Genomic DNA, 21,704 nt, shown 5'->3' on the forward strand with positions numbered 1-21,704 from the left:
CACGGGCCCAGCCGCTCCGCGGCATGTGGGATCTTCCCGGACCGGGGCACAAACCTGTGTCCCCTGCATCGGCAGGCGGATACTCAACCACTGCGCCACCAGGGAAGCCCTAGTTCCACCTCTTATTTAGCTGGACAATCTTAGGCAAATCACCCTCTTTAAGTGTTAAGTTCTTCATTTGTACAATGAAAAAAATACTATGTAATTCATAAGTACTATGATTAAACCAGATGATGTTACTATTATGAGTAGCTATCCTTTACTAAGTACTTGCTATTGTGCCAGGCACTCTGCTTACATGCTTCACATGTATTATTTTAATCATCACAACCCTAACGTATGCCAATTTACTGATGAAAGAACTGAAGTGCATAGTTAAATAAGTCACCCAAATTTTCTCCAATATCTAAGTAAATATTTAAAGGGTAAGCCTTTCTGAATGGTCATTTCTTTCTTCCATGCAATCTTGTCACAGTAAGACAAATGATGATGGCTATATTCTGTATTATATATATTATAATTTAAAATAAGAAAGAACGTGTGTTTTGTCTTCCTAAAGAGATCATAAGCACCTTTGGAGCTTTAGTCTCTTTTCTATTTCTACTCCTATGGTACTTGAATTCTCTCTGCTCAGATAAGAACCAAACATAAACAGCTGAATAAAACTGAAGTTGAATAAACCTTAACTGTAACCTGCTACTTCCTTAGAGACTGCTTAAAGACTCATTTATTCTCTACATGGTAATTTCTTCAGTGCTCAAAAAGTTTAAAGTTCACATGGCACTTCTAAGCCTTTAATCTCATAACATGTTTCATTCTAGAATTTAAAATATAGAAACAATTCACTATACAGATTCCCCAAGAGCCATGTGTTCAAAATCACTAGAGATTTTCCTAACACATCTGTGCAATTTTCATTAAAAAAGAATAGAAAACAGTAAATATTTTTTCTTCTTTTTTACTTCAGTGTTTAACTGAGAGAAGAAAATGTTCAGAAAAACATCAGAAAAAACACATGCTGGCTTCAAATACTTACAGTATACAACTATTCTTTTATAGCAGCAATCTTATTTCTGCCTTATTATTTTTAATTTGCAGAGATGAAGGAAGACCTGGGAACTCCTGGTGACTCCCTAAGTGCTGGCTGTAAACAGGGGTGTCCAATCTAGTAATTTCATAGACATGAGAATCACATAATAACTCCAAGTTGACCAGGAGACTTCCCAAGACATCCAGCTTTCTCCACAGTTACAGCAATACTTTTATTCTTACATAAGTTTTAAAACCAGAACTCATTAGACTAAGAGGAATTGAGAAGATGATCAATAGTTTTCATTTAACATAAGCAGTACTGTATTAAATCTCACTGCACTTAGGAGTTCTAAAGATATATGTAACTTGTAAAAATCATTATTAAAAAATCACTTTATATCACCACTATTTAAATAAAAGATAAAAGATATTACACCAAAGTAGAGTTTCCTACATTTAAAAAAGGCAGGAAAAGAGATATGCAATTTCTCAAGTTACTCATTCTGATAGACAACTTCTGTTTTAATTCTCTGTACTGAGCTTATTAATCACCATGTTTATCTTTATACCATAGATGCTTTCGTGAATAGGTGATTGTAAATTATCTTGAATTTTTGGTGTAACTGAAGTACTGCCTATTTAATGTCATGGCAAATATTTTATATAAGGTATCCCTTTCTAAATTTACCCTAACTTTAAAGTGTGAATTTCAGAAAAACAATGTTTTTAATGTGTCCGTGATTTATAGTCAAACACAATTTCAGAAACCTCAAATTTTGACTTAAAGATCAACAAGATTATATCTTAACAGGCATGATAAATGTTTATTTCCCCCTTTATCCTTTCATATATACACTCCCATCAAGGCAACTTGCAAACTATTAATCAGGAATACATACCATTAAGACTAGACCAGCAAAATTAAGGATATACTACTCAACCTGAAAGTGAGTTTCTATTCTGTGAGTAGAAGAGGAAGATGTTGAAGAAGGAAAAAATTTTCCTTTACCCCTGTAGGTTCTCCTGGCTGGTCTAAGAGTTAAATTGACATGAGACAGATTAACAGGGGAAAAAACAAATTAAATTATGTACCTATGGGGGTTCCATAGGAATATGAGGCCCAAGGACAAGCTGGGCAATTGGAACTTATATGCCATCTGAGAGAAGGAGAAGGAGGTAGGGGTTTGGGACTTCAAAGGAGAGGAAGGCAACTCACATGGAGATAGAAAGACAAATGTTTGGTAAACAAGTGCTTGCTACTCCATGCAAAGACAATGGAACACAGAGAGGACTTTGGTGTGCCCAGCCTGCTCAGCTCCCCCACCATACCAGCCCATATTCTTTGCAGACATCTCTGGTGATAGTACTCTTCCTAGACCAAGCCCTTTAAATTATTTCAGGTGCTTAAGGAGGAGGTAAAAAGAAAGACTTCCTGAATCTTTTGTTTCTTAAAAACAACCAGCCCCAAATAATCTTCAAGCCAAAGAGATACATTTTGGGGGTGGCAAGTTTTGTTCCCCTACAATGTCAACCCTGTTCTGATTTGGTAAGGATGACTGCAGCCCACCCCTGGCTTTGCAGTCTGCAGGGTGGAAGTTGTTATGAACAAATGTGTGAAGACAGGTTGAAAGGAAATCTTGCTTGGCAAACCACAAAGGGAGGACAGAGGGACACTGGTAATTTGCTAAGCATTTCAATCCTGCAGCCCAATGCCATGAACCTTCTCTGACTGCCCCCAAATTCAAAGTGAGTTGATATCAGGGGCAAGAGTTACTACAGCTAGAAAGGTTTTATACCTGACAGCACAAATGCTCTGGCTGTATCATACATGCTTGCTACCGTTGGCTAAAAAGGAAAGGAGCAGTGAAAGGATTCACATCTGGGCTTCCCTGGTGGCGCAGTGGTTGAGAATCCGCCTGCCGATGCAGGGGACACGGGTTTGTGCCCCAGTCCGGGAAGATCCCATATGCCGTGGAGCGGCTGGGCCCGTGAGCCATGGCCACTGAGCCTGTGCGTCCGGAGCCTGTGCTTCGCAACGGGAGAGGCCACAACAATGAGAGGCCCGCGTGCCACAAAATAAAAAAAAAAAAAAAAAGGATTCACATCTGTTAAGCAAAAGAAACAGTCATTCTTTTCTTTTCAAATCAAGGAGTTGATTTTTTTTTGAAGGGGGGGTGGGTGGAAAAAGAGAAGCAAAATCATCTTAAATTTATCTTGTATTTCGAAGTATTAAAACCCCACTTTCAAGCTGAACATGTACATTATGCTCACAACAACCTTACGAAAGTAACGCAGAAGGTAAGCCTGTGTGCTTATTATAATAAAGAATAGAATAAGTAAGTTTTCATTTTAAGGAGAATTTCAATATTTTATATAAACATGAGGGACTTTTGGGAGTTGTGGTAAGAGATGTAAAAGAAATGTCAAGAGCAATAGAGGAAGAAATACCGTAAGAAATCCACAATGCTATGGCAACTAGCGTGATCTGATGAACACCCATTTATAATGAAGTCTGGCCCTAAGCTGGTGAAAGGAGAACTGATACCATAAAGAGACCAGAGAGCAGCCAGGCGTGTTCATGGGTTAGCGAGGAAAACCATTTAAAGGAAGCACACACAGAAATGCTTGGGCGGAGGCTCCTGGCTGAGCGGCTGTGAGACTGGGGTTTTGCAGTTCTGAGAACTAAAAACGGAGCCCCCAAACCTCCTGGGCACAGGCCCTATTCAGAATAGAAAGTGATTGTGTGTACAGCAGTTTGCTCTCAAAGAAGCTGCTTAACTTCAACTTCGTTTATTAAAACAGTACATCAGTAGGTCAGAGCCACAGAAAGGTCTACGGCTTGCTGTCTCTCCACGCCCAGGTGATGCTTTGTGAGGCTGTCTCTGGGAGTCAGGAGAGACAAGAAAATTTCAACTTTCACTGCTTAACAGAGCCAAGTGAAGGCAGGCAAGGAGCCAGGAGTTGCATTTACCTTGAAAACTGTTCTATTTCTTTCTAAAGTACTTTTAATTTAGGGGTGAGAGGAAGAAAACACTGAAACATAATGAAAGTTACCACATCCTTTCATAAGAAAAAAAGGAATAAAATACATGCCTTAATTAATGCCTGTAGGGAGTCAAAACATAAGAAATATGCCATTATGACAGTGGGTCTCAACTGGGGGTGATTTTTGTGCCCCAGGGGGACATTTGGCAATGTCTGGAGACATTTCTGAGTGTCACAATTGGGGGGAAATGCTACTGGCATGTAGTGGGTAGAGGCTGGGTAGAGGCAATGTACTATGCTGTACTATGATGACACATCTTCCCAAATTTCAAAGGATTATATAGTTATTTTTTACACAATTTCATGTGAAACTGCTTCTTGAAAGTGAGCAGTTTCCACTACAGGTCACATGGCACCATATACTCAAATCTAACCTGATATAACCAAACATTTTTAGACTCAGGTATTATGATTTCAAAAAGAAATGCGTACCAAGTAAAGAAAAAAGTATTATTAATATAATGTTAGGACCTTTGGGAAACCCGATGCTTTTGGATCAATATCAAGAACTTGGGGTGGGGGGGAGGTGAAGGAGGGAGGGAAGGAGAGAGGGAGAGAACCAGAACCAGGGAGAAAATGAGAATATTCTCGGCTAGCTGAAACAGATGATTAAATAATCTAAATATTTCTCAAAGGAATGGAATGCTGCAATGGTCTTCTATTTTCTTTACTAAGTATAAGGGAAGAAAATTTTGACAAAAACTACAGAAACCAAAACCTACATATAGAAGAAATCTACTCAGACAAGTCACTGAATATACAATATCTGAATGTGAAGAAAAGCTACTAGGCTGCAAAATTAGTTGTTATTAGCAAAAACAGTAACAACACATCAAGTGAAATTTTAAATTACTAGCCATGTGAAATGTATTGTTATTAAAGATCACTACATTGGAAAGCCCCTATAATGAGGTCTTGAATGAAACTACTTTGGGTTACCTAAATTACTGAAATTATATTAGCAAATCCTGTTGACACAACCTTCAAATATATCTGGAAATCTACTTTTTTACCACCTCCTTGTTACCACTCTGGCCCTGCCAGGCAGGACCATCTCCTGTTTCCCAAGTTCCACTCTTGAGCCCCTATTCAACGTATTACCAACAAAGCAACGTAGTCCTGTTACTGTGGAAAGTCAGATCATAGTCCATCTTTGTTCAGAACTCTCTGGTGAATCCTCATTTCTGTCAGAGTCAAAGTCAAAGTCAAAGTCCCTCCCCTCCTTTCCTCTCTAACCTCATCTACTATCCACTCTCCCCTCTGCTCACTGCGCCTCAGCCATACTGGCCTCCTTGCTCTTGCTCAAAAGGGCACTTATGCTCCTGCCTTAGTGCCTTTACACTGGCTGATCTTTTACCCAGAACCCTCCTCCATCGTTCGATGTCAGTGCACTCTCTCTTCTCTCCTTCGAGTCCTTGCCAGAGGTCAGGTTCTCAATGTGGCCTGCTTGATCACCCTATTTAGAATTGCAACCCCTTCTCCAGCAGTCCCTACCTACCCCTTTGGCTGCTCTCTTTTTTTCTGTAGTCCTTTTCACCTTCTAACCTACTACACAGTTGACCTCCTTATGCTCAGTGATCAGTGTCTGTCTCCCTGAACTAGAAAGTCAGCTCCACAGGGGCAGTGATTTTGTCTGTTTTGTTCATTGATGTAGCTCCGGTTCCTAGAATAGTGCCTGACACATAGTAGGCACTCGATACCTATTTTTGGATGCATGTCTTAAGAAAAATACACCCAAGTTCAAATTTACCAATTAGCTAAATGTGAATATTACATTTACCCATGCGAAATGTATAGATTTCAGGTACTGAAATATAAAGAATATCAACAATGTGTGCTCTGTGTTGACAGTCTGCTTCCCAACTCAACAATGGTGCCTTTTCTGGTGGTTTCTTCTTATTAACTTGCAGTTTCAGAATCACTTCTCTCTTCCCTTCCTTAGAATGTTTCTGGATGCTTCCTCAAAATTATTTGGCATGTGCCTTAGATACAATAAACAAATTTATTAAAATCCAATACAAAACTAACTTTGAGCCTTTGCACACACTATCCTGTTGCTTGAAACGTCCTCTCATCCCCGTGTAACTCCCCCATGACTCAAGACTAGGCTCAAATGTAACTTCCTCCATGATGTTTCTCTGACTCTGTCTTTTAATTATATTTCCCATCCCGTACCTTGGACGATAATTATTTGTTTTGTCTATCTGTGAAGATGGCCACAAACAAGTTCTCCTATTCTTGTGCACATAGGTTGCTCCTCCAACTAAAAGGTGCAACCTATTTTTCCTCCTCTTGAATCCAGGCTACTCTTGTGACATTTTGACTAACAGAACGCAGAGGACAGGACACAGTGCCAATTCCAGGTCGAGGCTTCAAGAGGCCTGGTAACTTCCATTTTTGCTCCTTTGGTGCCATGAGACACTGTCCTGCTAGAAAAGTGGGCCATGAAGGGGGGAGAAAGACAAAGAAAGAGAGAAATGTTCTGAATGAGAGACTGTGAAGAGGGCCTAGCCAGCTTCCAGCTGTTCTATTCACTTCTGCTGATATGCCAGAAAAGTGAGTGAAGCCTTTGTGGATACTACCCATGCAGCCTTAGCCAACAGCCTGTGAAACAGAATCAGGGAGTCCCCATCAAGCTCTGCTCAACTGCAGAACTGAGAGCAAATAAATGGCGCTTGTTGTTGCAAGTTACTGTGTGTTATTCCGTAGCAGCTGGTAACAGATACACTATCTCATCTCTCTACTGAGACCATAATAATGCCTTTAGGGCTCCAAGCACAGTATGCTGCATGAAGTAGGCACTCGGATATTTGTTGAATAAATCAATCAGACTGTAAGTCAGAAGGTGAAGCACAGCATTCAAACATAACTACTTTGGGATTTTATTTGGTTTTGGATTGTCATTATATCAAATACCATGGCTAATCAAAAAGCTGACTATATTATTGAGTGTATTACAGTAGAGTACGTTGTCAATCATTTATCATATGATATTGATATAATTACCTTTCAAGAACAGAATTCAAAATAAAATTGCTTCTTACAACTTACTAACAAAAACCCAAACAATCTGATTAAAAAATGGGCAGAGGATCTGAATAGACATTTTTCCAAAGACAGACAGATGGTACATGTACACGAAAAGATGTTCAACATCACTAATCATCAGGGAAATGCAAATCAAAACCACAATGAGATATCACCTCGTACCTGTTAGAATGGCTATCATCAAAAAGAAAAGAAATAACAAGTGTTGGTGAGGATGTAGGAAAAAAGGGAACCCTCATATACCGTTGGTGGAAATGTAAATTGGTGTGGCCACTCTGGAAAACAGTATGGAGGTTCCTCAACAAAACTAAAAACAGAACTACCATATGATCGAGCAGTTCTACTTCTGAGTATTTATCTGAAGAAAACAAAAACACTAATTTGAAAACACTAAAAGAAAAAACACTATGTGCACCCCCCACATCACTGCAGCATTATTTACAATAGCCAAGATATGGAAACAACCTAAGTGTCCATTGATGGATGAATGAACAAAGAAGATGTAGTGTGTATACACACACACACACGCACACACACACACACACACACACATATACACATACATACACAGTGGAATACTACTCAGTCATAAAAAAGAACAAACTCTTGCCATTGTGACAATGTGGATGGACCTTGAGGGTATTATGTTAAGTGAATAAGTCAGATACAGACAGACAAATACCCTATGATTTCACTTACACGCTGAATCTAAAAATCAGAACAAATGAACAAACAAAACAAAACTCACAGACAGAGAAACCAGAATGGTGGTTGCCAGAGGGGAAGGGGGTTGGGTGGACAAAATAGGTTAAGCGGGTAAGAGGTACAGACTTCCAGCCATAAAATAAATAAGTCAGGGGATGTAATGTACAGCCTGGTGACTAGTCAATAATATTATACTGCACATTTTGTAACTCTGTATGGTGACAGAGAGTAACTAGACTTACTGTGGTGATCATTTCACAGTGTACACATATATCAAGTCATTATGCTGCATACCTGAAACTAATATAATGTTAAACGTTAATTATATCTCAGTTTTAAAAAATTGCTTCTTGAGCAAAAGTGTTTTTAACACAATGCTACTATATGAACTAAGAATCTGTTTTACACATTTTAAGTTTTCAAATTGTCTTTTTTTTTTTGGCCACGCCAGACGACATGTGGGATCCCAGTTTCCCAACCAGGGATCAAACCCGCACCCTCTGCAGTGGAAGCACGGAGTCTCAAACACTGGACCACGAGGGAAGTCCCTCAAGTTGTCATTTTTGTCATTATATATAAGAAGATATACTTCACTCTGTATACGTGCACTTTCTTACATTAATTAAATGCAAAAGAATGACACAGCACGTTGCTATCACTGACCATTCCCTCCCCCCTTTATCTTTCTACACTTCTTATTCTCTTTGTGTGCATAACTGAAGAATACTTCCTTATAAAAGTGCTATGTATCCATTGGGTTGTTTAATGTTGAGTGGCGATAATAATATCATTTTCCTATCACCACATTTGAAAAGAATAAGACATTTTACAACTAATTTACACTAATGTGTATTCTGTGCATTTCTCCAATTATTTTTCATTGCTATTATAACATTCTACCAGATTGATCTGGAATTGCTCATGCTTTCCCTCAGCTTTTAACCACAAGAATTTCAGTTAAAATTTCCCAAACGTTATAGAAAATTTAACTAAATTCTACTTAATTTTCTTAACCATTAAAATACATTAAAGAAGCCAGGCCTTTGATAATACATCTTGAGGGAAGGAGAGCGCCATATCTGTGGATGCTGCAGGTTAGAGAGAGGCCAGTGACAAAACAGGAGCACGTGAAAGTAGACAACAGGGCCAGAGAGACCACAGGGGCTCTTAGTGACTCGAGGCCTTGAAAGGGGGTAGGCATCAGGAGGAAGGCCCATGGCTTCCTTTCTTGCATGCCTCCATGTCCTGCCTGACACCTTATAAGCCAGGGACTGACAGTTCTCATAAACTTGATACTGGGATTAAACAGGCACAAAGATTGAATAATGGTAATATTCATATTCCTAAGGGTACAAACTATATTGCATTTATAATTAGGATTTCAGACTTTTTAAAAACCCTCTGTAAAGAAAATAAAATGCTAACTATTCTACATTGCAACATTAAGAAAATATAAGTGTGTGATGAACTTTTACTATATAAACCAAATTCTAATTTCCCCCCAATTAACTTAGTATAGGATATTGTTTGGTTCTTCCTATTTGTTGGATTTTCACACTTCTCTCTTACATACATAATGGCAAAGGAGGAATAACAGAATTTTAGAATGCGTGTACATTTTAATAAAAATAAGGAAACTGAAATGATAAAAAAGTGTTCCTATTAAGAACTAGTACAACTCTCCAAATATAAACCAGTTAAACAAATTTTTATTTGTAAGTAAAATTAACTTTAAGATACTCTTTATAAGAACATTAAAGAAAAATGTCTAATTCCTATCATTGCTATAACTTAGTTTCTATTCACAAATATTAGTTAGTGATAAAAATGACTTACCTTCACATCCCTGTGAATTATGTTGTTATCATGACAATAGCGTAGAGCTTCCAGTATCTGTCTCATGTAATGACTGTAGAAAAACAAAAGAAATCTAAAACTGTAAAAAAAAAAAAAAACCTTATATTTTTAAAACTTAATGTAGTGTCCCTAGTTTGTAACTCGCACCTTCATACTCACTGCCCACGGACACTTTTCATTTGAGTAGACAAGATTGGTGGAACGTGCAGCTTAGTAATGAAAGAGTTGGCAGATGCATAAGTTTATGAGCTTTATGAAGAATTAATGTGTTCTGTATTTTCTGAGATATCTAAGTCAAAGGAATTTCACACAGTTCATAAGTAAAATAGCTCTGCAAACTAAAAACTCAAGCTTAAAACATGAAAAAAAAAGTTTTCTGACACTCAGTTAATTCTACTTAGTTACACTGGATTGCTATTAAGTGACCAGTGCTCAGAGGTACACCAAGGATTCTGACTAAAGGGGTGGGAACCTTTTATCTGCCAGCAGAGGCTGTCTCCCTGTCTTATTTCCATTTAGCTCTAAGGACAAACAAGAAAGAAGAACCCTCTTATGCCTCTACAATTTCTTTTTGCAACATAATCAAGTTTTAGTTGGGGCATCCTTGAACAAAGCAGAGTTCCTTCTGGGCCTAAGTCTTAGGAAGTCAAACTCCTCACAAGGTCAGCAGGGTCCACAGAGGCTCCGCACTGGGTCCAGGTGAAGAACAGAGGAGGAGCGAGCATTTTAAAGAACAGTCCTTAAAAATGGTAACAGGGTCAACTAGCCACAGGATGTGACAAGAGCAGTTCATTCAGTATTACTTCAGAACTTACTTCGATTTCCTTCCCTCCATTATGAAGTTCTTCTGTAATCCCACTGTTTCTTCTTTGAGGGTCTTTTTCATCTTCTCTTCCTCTGAATTTTATTCCCTTCATATCTGTCGTTTTCCCCCTACTATCCCTCTTCCTTTCTCACTTTCCCCTTTTCCTTCCCAACTAGCCATGACACAGAAATGCAATATACTTAACACTAATTAGTGTTTAGTATTTATTGCATTTTGTTTTTTTCTATCCAGATCTTTTATTACCCACACTTTAAAATAAAAACTAAATAATTTAATGGTACTTACAAATGACCTGTGTGTGTGTTTGTGACTCAAGACCAAAAAAAATTTTCTCCACTCCTGCTTTAAAATTAAAAGACATTTCCATTGAGTTCCCTCTTTGGTATGCTACTATCTAGCCAAACTTACATCAATGCCCCTCTAATTAGCATATGCATTATTTCATGTATTAGAATTGATCAGAAGGTTCTAGTTTAAAAATGAAAGGCAGGGGAAAAAAAAAACCCAGGCTTCATTCCTGTACTTATCATTGTCTCCTCACAACTGGGCTCTAAGCAGAAGGAGCCAGGCTCCTGCAGTTGTGATGTTCAATTTTTCTTACCTTGCAAATGCACACATGGCAGGTCATGGTCACATACACTTTGCCTGGGCCAGTGCAGTTGAAATTAAATTTCTGTTTAAGTTTAGGGGTTCTTAACTTGGTGTTGTGGCCCTTTCTTGGTTCAAATCATGCTTTGGAGGATCTGTGACCCCCCGAAATGGCAGAGATAACAAGTGTGAAAAACTCTAGTTTCTAAAAACTCTAAAGCATGCTACAAAGGTTAACTCTATTATTATCAAATTTAGTCAAGATTTAGGAACAGCCTATTGATGCATCTAGGTGTGAACATTGCAATAGTAGGTAAGTTTAAGTTAGGTAATATGGACCTAGCTTATACCTAACAGCACGACTACTTTGGATACTTAGCACTAGGACAGCCACTTCTATCCTTAGCCTGAAGAAAATTCTAAAAAAAAAAAATTCTTATCTCAAAGTCTTATTTAAAAAGAAAAAACCTCAATGAATGAGCATTTTTAAATCCGAATACTCAATTATTTAACCCAAATATACATACATATTAGAATCTCTGTGGGGGCAGGGTAGAATTTTTTTCCCCCAAATATAACATATTTAAACTGATCTTTCTCCACCCTCCCAGTCATGATCCTTGGGAGGCTGTGCATGTGAATAGTGTGCAAGCAGACTACAGAACCAAAATCCACCCATATACATTCTAGTGAGTTGCTGACTAAACTTTAATCAAAAAGCTTCATTTCATGAAGCATCATGGTGGCCTATACTTTCAGAGAAACTCATCAATATCTATCTTTGTCTCCATCCCTAAGGATCAGGAATGATGATAACTCTGTGGAAAGAAAAGAGCTGGCCAGCAATCCTCTCACTTCCTTTGGAAGGAGGTATTTTGGGGGTGGAAGAAAAGAAGGGAGGTGACTCAGCCTACTCTCTTTGGCAACTCTGGGTAAAAAGACTACACTTAAAAAAGCTCTTTGCTAGGCTGAAGAAAGCTTATCTCTGGAATTCCCTTAACAGAATGTTCCTGGCTAAGGACTACCTATGATAACAGAACCCAGGATCTCTGAGGCATGAATGGCTTCCTGGAAGATGTCATGTAAGCTATACAACTCTCCAAGATACACAATGGAGATGTTTCATAATTTAAATGCTCCCCTCTGTGTGTGGAATCTCACAAACCTCACGGAGAGACCTCATCTATTCTGGGCCAGAGGTGCATTTCTGATGCAGGAAGGAATGAAGTGAGGAGCTGCCCTTAAAAGGCCCAGATCTCTGTCTGCTTCAGCTGAGCCTTTTGATTGCTTGTATCCTTATAATTGTTTAGTAAAGCCTGGTACTAGGGAAGAATATCTCTCTGCTTTGTGAGAGTTTGATTTGATAATCTGATCCTATATGTTAGCCTGCTCCACAACTCACCACCTCTGAAAGAACAGAGGTAATCACTAATTGGGTTGTAAGGATTGAACGCAGTTTTCTTTCATGTCATGCTTTGCTGCTCCTCTTGACGCTCAGCCAGTTGGAGAAAAACAACATTATCAATATGATTACTTGGTGTCTCAGAGTCTTCTTGCAATTGGTCTCACTAGAATAACTAATGCAAGCTGAATTTTCCAACAACAAATCACAGAATCAGAGAGAAGGAAGGTAGAAGTCATCTGGTTGAACGCTCTAAACCAAAGGAAGGATTTACCTGCCCTTGTTACATGGTCATTGGTACTCTGCAATAGGGGACATACATAATCATACTTTCTGAGGCCACTCCCTTTTGTCATTTTTAGGAAGGGTTTTTAATACATTGTGCCAAACCACTCTCTATGCAGTGTCACTTACTGATCCCAATACTACTCTTTTCTGGTCCATTCTGGAAAGTTTCTTTCATAAAATCACCATTTTAACAGCAATATAGGTAGATCTTAAAATCAACAGGCTTGACCGATATACAATCATCTTGATATATATAAACATCTAACTTTTCTATAAATCTCAAGATTGGGAGAGAACTCAAGTCATTTCACTGTATGACATCACCTCTACAACACTACTATTCTCCCTATCCTAACACCTAGTCCAGTGGCAGAGACAGGCTCAAAGTTAAGGAAAAGTGATAGGGATGAGTAGGGAACAGAGTAAAAGTGGTACTGGTTTAACATCAACTCTGACAGCCTACATGCCAGGTACCCCAGTGTTTTTGTGGTTCCAAAAGGAAAAAGTCATCTTCCTCCATCAAGCTTCACTGTTTTATAAAATCAACATCTAGAATTTTTAGTTTTCCCTATTTGATGCTGCTGTTGAAAGATATCAATATGGGAAAATACAAAACTCAAATTCTTAAAGAAATAAATATGAACAATGATATGCAAAAGTCTGAGAGTTTCATTTAGTAGGAGAAAGTGGTTTACCACTGTGCCATAAGAAAAATCAAGACAGCATTGACTACTTTTGGTATTAAAGAATGCTTTTAAATTCTGAAACACAATACAAAATAAAAATTTTAAACTGTGATAAGAATTCAAAACAAGAGTAAAATGGGATTAAAAAAAAAGAAAACCCTAGAATATGCTTTAGTGAACATGGCACAAAAGAAAAAAGGATATTTAGCCTCAGTTCTACCATGAATACATCAGGAGTTAAAAGAAGGAATTAAAGTTATTATATATAAACTCTCATTTGCTTCTTCTCCCTAGCTCCAGGAGTACAAAACAGCAGCTACCTACAATTGAGTATATTCTTTATCTTGTGTTATAGTTATGGCTGCTCCATCTCCTGAGACTGGGGACCTTGCTCCTCAGTCAGGAGAAGGCAGGGCAAAGAATTTGAAGAAAGTCAAGCCATTCTAAGCTTAAAGTCGCATGAGGTAGTCTCTAAGCTGTTTTCAGCCATATCTGTCCATTGTGCCATAATTATAAAAAGAATGATAGGAGGGAGAAAGTTATAATCATTTAATGGTAACTATTTCTCAAATGGTAGAAAGTTTTAATAAATCCTAATGGGTTTGTGGGTTTGAACCCTTCAACATACTATGGTTAGTGACTGAGGAGGGATGCTGTACTCCAGGTATTAAAAAGGCAACTTATTGGAGTGGGTATTTATGATATGATTGTCACCAAAACAGAAAGTTGTACTGCTTCAAATCTACAAGCAAGTGGCCCAGTGCATGGCTCTTGTGATTTTTCATATTAAATCCTTATTTTGAGTCATTAGTTCCTTACAAGAACTCCTACACTTGGAACAATGGTGGCTACTTGACTGGGAGATCAAACACTGGCCTGAAGCAAATATGTTCAGCAGAAAAACTGTGCTTTTATTTCTGTTCCTTCTACTGTCCTATGCTTTTTCTCAGATTAACTGGTCACCTAACAATTTGCTATCACTAAAAGGCAAACTGAAGAACTAATGAGGCACATCTGCTAAAAAGTGAAAATCAAACACACAAAAAAACCCGAGTTTAATTCTACACGGTTCCTGAGCTATCAAATTCCTCCTTGTATAAAAGTCATCAGAAATGGAAAAGATAGCAGTAGTGATGTTAAACTGTAAATCCATATAAATAGATCAATTCATTGTTCAATATTTTGCATTTCCAGTCACTGTTTGGTCCCACTAATGCACATTAAAAGAGAGATACTCCTTGTAAGAAAGAGTGGCAGTATGCTCGTTATCAGTTCAAAGAGCAGGCCACTTCATGTGATTTCCTTGTCATTTCCTTCTTTTACTTCTACCTTTACTTCTGGGGAGTTCATACAAATTACATACCTGGCCACAGCTTCACTGTATACAAAACCAGCGTCAGCTCGTTTTACGATTTCAAAACACAGATCCGCTCCATCCATACTGTAGAAAAATGTGAAAAAGAATATAAGGAAAGAAAAAATTTCAGGAAGAAAACATTGAAAGTGAATACATTGTAACTAAGTTTTTAGTTGACTTACAGCTAAAGATTATAATAAATTATTTAAATCTCCTTTCTTTTGATGAAAAATAGACAAATTATAAAGGACATTATAACCATCTTAACACTGAAAATCTACAGGGGAAAAAAACAGGAAGAACAAGCAAATGGTAGCATCAAATAACATAAAGTGTGGGAAATTGCCTATAAATTTTTAGGTTATCACAACAAAAAGTCTCAGAAAAGGGCAATGTTGGGGGTTGTGGCATATTTTTGAATCAAATTCCGAAACTGTATCTAGTCACATCATGTAATATTTTAAGAATACAACAACAATTCTAAAACATTTAGCTATAGTTCCCACCACTAAAAGGGAATTCAAGCTATACACTGTGAAAGGAAAAAAATAATTAACTAATCCATAATTTATTTGTGTTTATACTTCCATTACCAAAGTTAACTGCTACAAACATACTCTAACACACTGATGTGCTGGTGACGCAGGGTTACTATCTTGCCTCCAAACTTAAAATGGTTCTCTATTTCTCACCAGATCAGTAAGGCTTCCTGTTGTCTCAGCCATACCTTGCTTCTTCTACCTACCCTGCCCAGTGACTTTTTAAGAATAACTCACTCTCTACGCAGATTAGTCTTACACTACTCCCTGAATATACCATTTTTTTTCTTTTTCTGCTACACACTTCTGCATATATTGTTTCTCACATTCAAAAGCTACCTTAATTCAAGGTTTCATTCCAATCTCACCTTCCCCAGGAAGGCCTCTCAACGATTAAGCCACATTAAGGTCTTCTTTTGCTTAAATTCTATAACAACTCTATATAGCCCATATTATAACATTTAGCACTTACATAGAAACATATTTATGTGCATACATGAAACTTTTGCCAGATCATTACATATATTAATGAATAGTTAGCTAACATTTTCATAATGCTTTAAGGCTTATAAAGTGTTTTCAAATCCAGTATCTCATTCATTCATTTAGTAGCTCAGGAACCAAAATACCTGTTGCAGGTTTTATACTGAGGAAATAGACTTCCAGAAGGGAAAGCAAAGGAACTATTCATTACTATTACCTATAATTAATAACTAATCCATTAATAATAATAAACATTACTAATATTACTATTCATCAAGTATCATGGAAAGCATTCCTTGTTATATCTCCCTTCATTCTTACCATCATCCCATGAGGTCAGCATCCTTCTCGTTCTCAAACAAGTTGTCTAAGTGAGTAGGCAAGTATGTTACAGGGACAGAATTCAAATCCCTATCTATATTTAATGTTCTTTCCATTATCTACAGCTACACCTACTAGGTGTGCAAGGAACAAATGAACACATTCAAGCTCAACAGTTCAAAAATAGGGTGAAGTCCTAAAGAACAAGTATATTTTATATTTTCAACATACTCCCACCCAAAACCTGGCAGAATACTATGCACACAGTAAATATTTAATGAATAGTTTATTTAAATCTTGGTGTGGTTTTACATAAATGAAAATACTTTCACATTTATACAAGGCTTTACAAATTTTATCTAGTTTTCATTTCATAGCCAACGAGCATTTTCCAACGTCAAATAGGATTCTTCTCCAAAATAATTTTTATGATGGCTCAGTCTACTCTGAAGTATGGCAGTGCCCATTTTGCACAATCAGAAATAAAGCCCGGATGAACACAATCATTTATCTTTGTGAACAACCCTGATCATCTGCTGTAGTATAAGTCCTACAAGCAGAGTTGCTAGGTCAAGGGGCACAGACAATAACACTTTTGATACATACACTACTGGAAAAAATTTTAACAATTTATACTGCCACTAGTGGGTGTGAAAGTGTTCTTTCCTCTACCTTGCCTCTACTAGGATGACTATTCTTTTTAATCTTTGCCAATCAGATAGGAGGAAAAAAAGTCACTCACGATTGCTTTCACTTACATTTCCTTGACTACTAGAGAGGCTGAATATTTTTCATTTCTTTGTGTTGTGGGGAGAAAAAAAGCACTATTTTTAAAGCTGGCTGCAGTTTAAGCTGGTTGGTTGATCTGTGAAGACTAAAAACACATAGTGACGGAATTACAGTTTTGTTTAGGCATTTTCCTTTTTAATTGCGAAATGTTGAGGATAAGCACTATTCAACTTAGAAGAGAGAAGAGTTAGGCAAAGGAGAGAGCTAAATTGATTGCATCATAAAGCAATAAGAATCCTTAGAGCTAGAGGAAGGCTTTTTTGGAGGGATCTGGAAGGGGGAAAAATCTTAAGGGTAGGAGAAGGTACTAAGGTGGTGAGAGGCCAACACTTAAGGAGGGAACCAGTCAGTGGGAAATAACTGGAAACTGCTTACTGCCCTGTTCTACAATCACCAGCATGAATCGACTCATTTTTCGTGGACATATCTGAAACACTAGTACTTGAAATGACAATTTCTACATTTACATATACACACACCAAGGTATTTTTAGGTTTCTACTCTTTTCCACTATTTTTGTATCTAGTCCCATACCATTTTTAATTCTGCAATAGTATATTTTAATATTTGGCAAAATAAGTCTCATTTCATTATTATTCTTTGTAAACATTTTCTTATGAGTTTTTTCTCCCAGCTGAACTTTAAAATCAGTTCCTCAAACGCGAAAAAAATTTTATATTTTGGCTGAAATAATATTATATTTATAGATTAACCAGTAGAAATTAACATTTTCCTAATATTCTCATCCTTGAACATGATATGCCTCGCCATTTCCTTTCATGTCTCTAAGTTATAGTTTTAAGGTTTTCTTCACATTAGCTCCAAATATTGATTATTGGGCTCCCCACCCCCCCAAGGCATTTTATATTTTTAGTTGCTATTATAAATGGGATCTTTAGGCTATTATACATTTTTTAATACAATGGTTCATAACCAGGGGTACCAAAAAACAAAAACAAAGACAAAAACCACCTATGGAACTTCTAAAACATGCTGGCATGCTCTATGAGGGTTTAGTCTGAAAGTAAGTCATTACTGTGAAAGTAATTTTCTATTATTAAAGCTATTTGATTAGTTAATTGCAACATTAATTGATATTAAAGTAAAAGAGGCAATCCATTAATTTTAAATTTTATGAGATACAGAAATAACTAAAAATACTGTTATTCATGCAAATTTTATTCATCACAGAAACTTAAAATATACATATTCATAATGCATACAATCCTAATATAATAACCTTGAACAAAAAGTTCAATGTCTTAATTCTTTGATAAACTTTACCTGATAATATGATTTTAAAAACAATTATGGGACTTCCCTGGTGGCGCAGTGGTTAAGAATCCGCCTGCCAATGCAGGGGACAGGGGTTCAAGTCCTGGTCTGGGAAGATCCCACATGCTGCCGAGCAACTAAGCCTGTGCGCCACAGCTACTGAGCCCGCGTGCCACAACTACTGAAGCCTGCATGCCTAGAGCCCATGCTCCACAGCAAGAGAAGCCACCGCTATGAGAAGACTGCGCACCACAACGAAGAGCAGCCCTCACTCGCTGCAACTAGAGAAAGCCCACGCACAGCAATGAAGACTCAACACAGCCAAAATAAATAATGAATAAATAAATAAACTTTAAAAAAACCAATTATAAGGCTTCTTCTATTGTTTTTCGCTTTGGCTTCCCATCTTAGTGTGTTTCTGGAGCTGCCAAGAAGCTTCAAGAAGCATGTCCTGAATTTCCCCACTTGGTTCCATTCTGAGGGAGTAAATGAGACAGAGAAGAAACCCTGCTAAGGAAGAGTATGGGGAATGCTTCTATACTATACACAGAGAAAAACTATGGGAGGTTTACTCTGAATTGTGAAAAGTGACGGGATTATGAATGATCTTAACCTCCCCCCTTCATCTATCTGAATTTTAAAAATTTTGTAATAAACATGCATTACTTATAAAATTTTTAAAAACTGTCCATAAACAAATGCTCCAAACAAACAAAACAGATCACAGGTCTAGAGGCACAAGGTATGGCTGGCTGTATGTTGAAGGGAATCAGAATATGCCACCCAAAATATGCCACTTTAGCACAGGATTATTTTGAACTGAAGGCAATCGAAAATCAGCAGATACAGGAAGAATGCTGTACTCTCCTCCATTCTGCCTAAAAACAGGACAGAAATTTCCCTTTGTAAAGGTGACAGAAATTTCCTTTTGTAAAGGTGTTCCCCTCTCATGTACCAGGAAGAAAACTACTCTTACCTGTGTAATAAACCTTACTAAATAACTCTTATTTACCATATATTTTCTGATCACCTTCCCACAATTTACCCCCAACCCCAGATGACCAAACTCCCCCCTTCCCTTGTCTAGTCTCTTTACTTTCACTGTTAAAATGGTATATAAGCCTCTGGGTCTCTGTGGCTTTCACTTTTTTCTGTGATCATGTCCCCCACCCACCATGTGCAAATGAAAATCTTTTCTTCTGCTTATCGGTCATTTGCCAGTTTAATTTGCAGGCCTCAGTCATAAAACCTAAAAGTATAGAGGAAAGGTTTTTTTCCCCTCCTCTAAAATGTATTCTGCAAAAGCAGAGAAAGAGGAGGCTTGTAGGAGACTTGTACCTGATTGTATGAAGAAGTGCTTCTCAAATTAATTGTAGTGAAGGACTAGCTTTTCCCCCCCTCAGGTATATTAAGTACTAATACTTTTTACAACATACAAAATCATGTGCTACAATTTCACAGCAATGTCAAATTACTCTAACAGTTTCTAGACATTTAGTCTCAATTTCGGTTCTTATCTCATTATAGAGGGGTAAATGGCTGGTAGATTGGAATGTGTCTGCAAACTATTCTTTGAGAAACACTGTAAAGGACAGATCAAATCTGGATTTCTCTGACCAGCATTTCCCCTGAAGGTGACAGAAACAACTATAAAGACAGGATGAAATAAAAAAAATTTTTTAAGCATTAAAGAATCACCAGCATAAAGAGTGAAAAACCACCTAGTGAGAACAGAAAAAGGATTAGAGCTCAAAGAGGTGAGCAAGAGCTGCTTCTGCCCTGGGGACAGGGAGGGGCTATGGAAAGAAGGCAGCTGTGGAGGCAGGAGGCTTCACTTTTGGGGAGCTCTAGAGAAGTGGAAGGGGGCATTCAAATGGAGATTAACAGGGTCCAACTTCTTTTGCAGCAGGGTGATCCAAGAGGAGAGACAGAGCTATTCCTTTGGCACACCTCAGAAGAGCCCACCAAAGGCTAAGGCTCTGATAAAATACCTTATACCCCAGGCTGGAATCATGAAGAGCTGTGTTTTGAAAACTGGGGTATAGAATATATTCTGGTATGTCTTACTGGTATCATAGGAAAACCCCAATGCTTACCATGGAGATAAAAGCTGAATTTAAAAACTTCAGTAAGAAAAAAGAAATCATCAAAAGTGACACTACAGATATGAAAAAGTAGCAAGAAGAAATTTCAGAATGGAAAAACATAAAATCAAAATTAAGAATTTGAGCAGATTAGATAGTCGAAGAGAAAATTAGTGAACCAGAAGATAATCAGATTGAAGCAAGGAGAGATAAAACATGGAAAATATAAAAGTGAGGATAAGAAACATAAAAGATTACAGTGAGAAAGTCACCATGTATTTTATTGAAGTTTAATTTAAAAAGTGAAAAGAAAATGAAGCAGAAGCTTCATTTCATACTGAAAATATAACGGCTGATAATTACCCAGAAATGATTAAAGATACCAATCCACTGATTTGAAAAGCCCACTAAACATCAAGCAAGATACCTATAGTTAGATACATATCAGTGAAAACTGCAGGAAACCAAAGGAAAATAGAAAATCTCACAAACAGTGAAAACAATGGACTCTTAGACTGAGAGCTGATTTTTAGTAGCAACAGGGGAAGCCAGAATACAGTGGAAAGGTATCTTAAATCAAAATAACTACCAATCTAAACTTCTCTTCTGCTGGAGGAACCAAGATGGCGGAGCAGAAGGACGTGCTCTCACTCCCTCTTGAGAGAACACAAGAATCACAACTAGCTGCTGGACAATCACTGACAGGAAGACACTGGAACTCACCAAAAAAGATACTCCACATCCAAAGACAAAGGAGAAGCCACAATGAGACAGTAGGGGGGCACAATCACAGCAAAATCAAATTCCAAAACTGCTGGGCGGGTGACTCACAGACTGGAGAACACTTATACCACAGAAGTCCACCCACTGGAGTGAAGGTTCTGAGCCCCACGTCAGGCTTCCCAACCTGGGGGCCTGGCAAGGGGAGGAGGAAATCCTAGAGAATCAGACTTTGAAGCCTAGTGGGATTTGACTGCAGGATTTTGAGAGGACTCGGGGAAACAGAGACTCCACTCTTGGAGGGTACACACAAAGTAGTGTGCACATCGGGACCTAGGTGAAGGAGCAGTGACCCCAGGGGAGACTGAACCACACCTACCTGCTACTGTTGGAGGGTCTCCTGCAGAGGTGGGGGGTGGCTGTGGCTCACCTTGGGGAAAAGTACACTAGAAGCAGAAGTTCTGGGAAGAACTCCTTGGAGTGAGCCCTCCCAGAGTCTGTCATTAGCCCCACCAAAGAGCCCAGGTAGGCTCCAGTGTTAGGTTGCCTCAGGCCAAACAACCAACAGGGAGGGAACCCAGCCCCACCCATCAGCAGTCAAGCGGATTAAAGTTTTACTGAGCTCTGCCCACCAGAGCAACAGTCAGCTCTACCCACCA

At 38.0% G+C, this 21,704-nt stretch overlaps 1 protein-coding gene across 12 annotated transcripts in view; it reads right to left on the reverse strand.

Annotated features, from left to right (window-relative positions):
- The window catches only part of CASK (calcium/calmodulin dependent serine protein kinase), a 385,648-nt gene that overhangs the window by 172,902 nt on the left and 191,042 nt on the right, over positions 1-21,704 (reverse strand). For all 12 annotated transcript variants that reach the window (XM_028482973.2, XM_028482969.2, XM_028482972.2 and 9 more), the window contains exons 4-5: positions 14,841-14,918; positions 9,667-9,739 (exon numbers count right to left, since the gene is read on the reverse strand). In XM_028482973.2, the coding sequence (XP_028338774.1) occupies positions 9,667-9,739; positions 14,841-14,918 (151 nt within the window). The remainder of the gene's footprint in view (positions 1-9,666; positions 9,740-14,840; positions 14,919-21,704) is intronic.

The sequence above is a fragment of the Physeter macrocephalus genome, chromosome 21 (genome assembly GCF_002837175.3).
Source record: "Physeter macrocephalus isolate SW-GA chromosome 21, ASM283717v5, whole genome shotgun sequence".
Lineage (NCBI taxonomy): Eukaryota > Metazoa > Chordata > Mammalia > Artiodactyla > Physeteridae > Physeter > Physeter macrocephalus.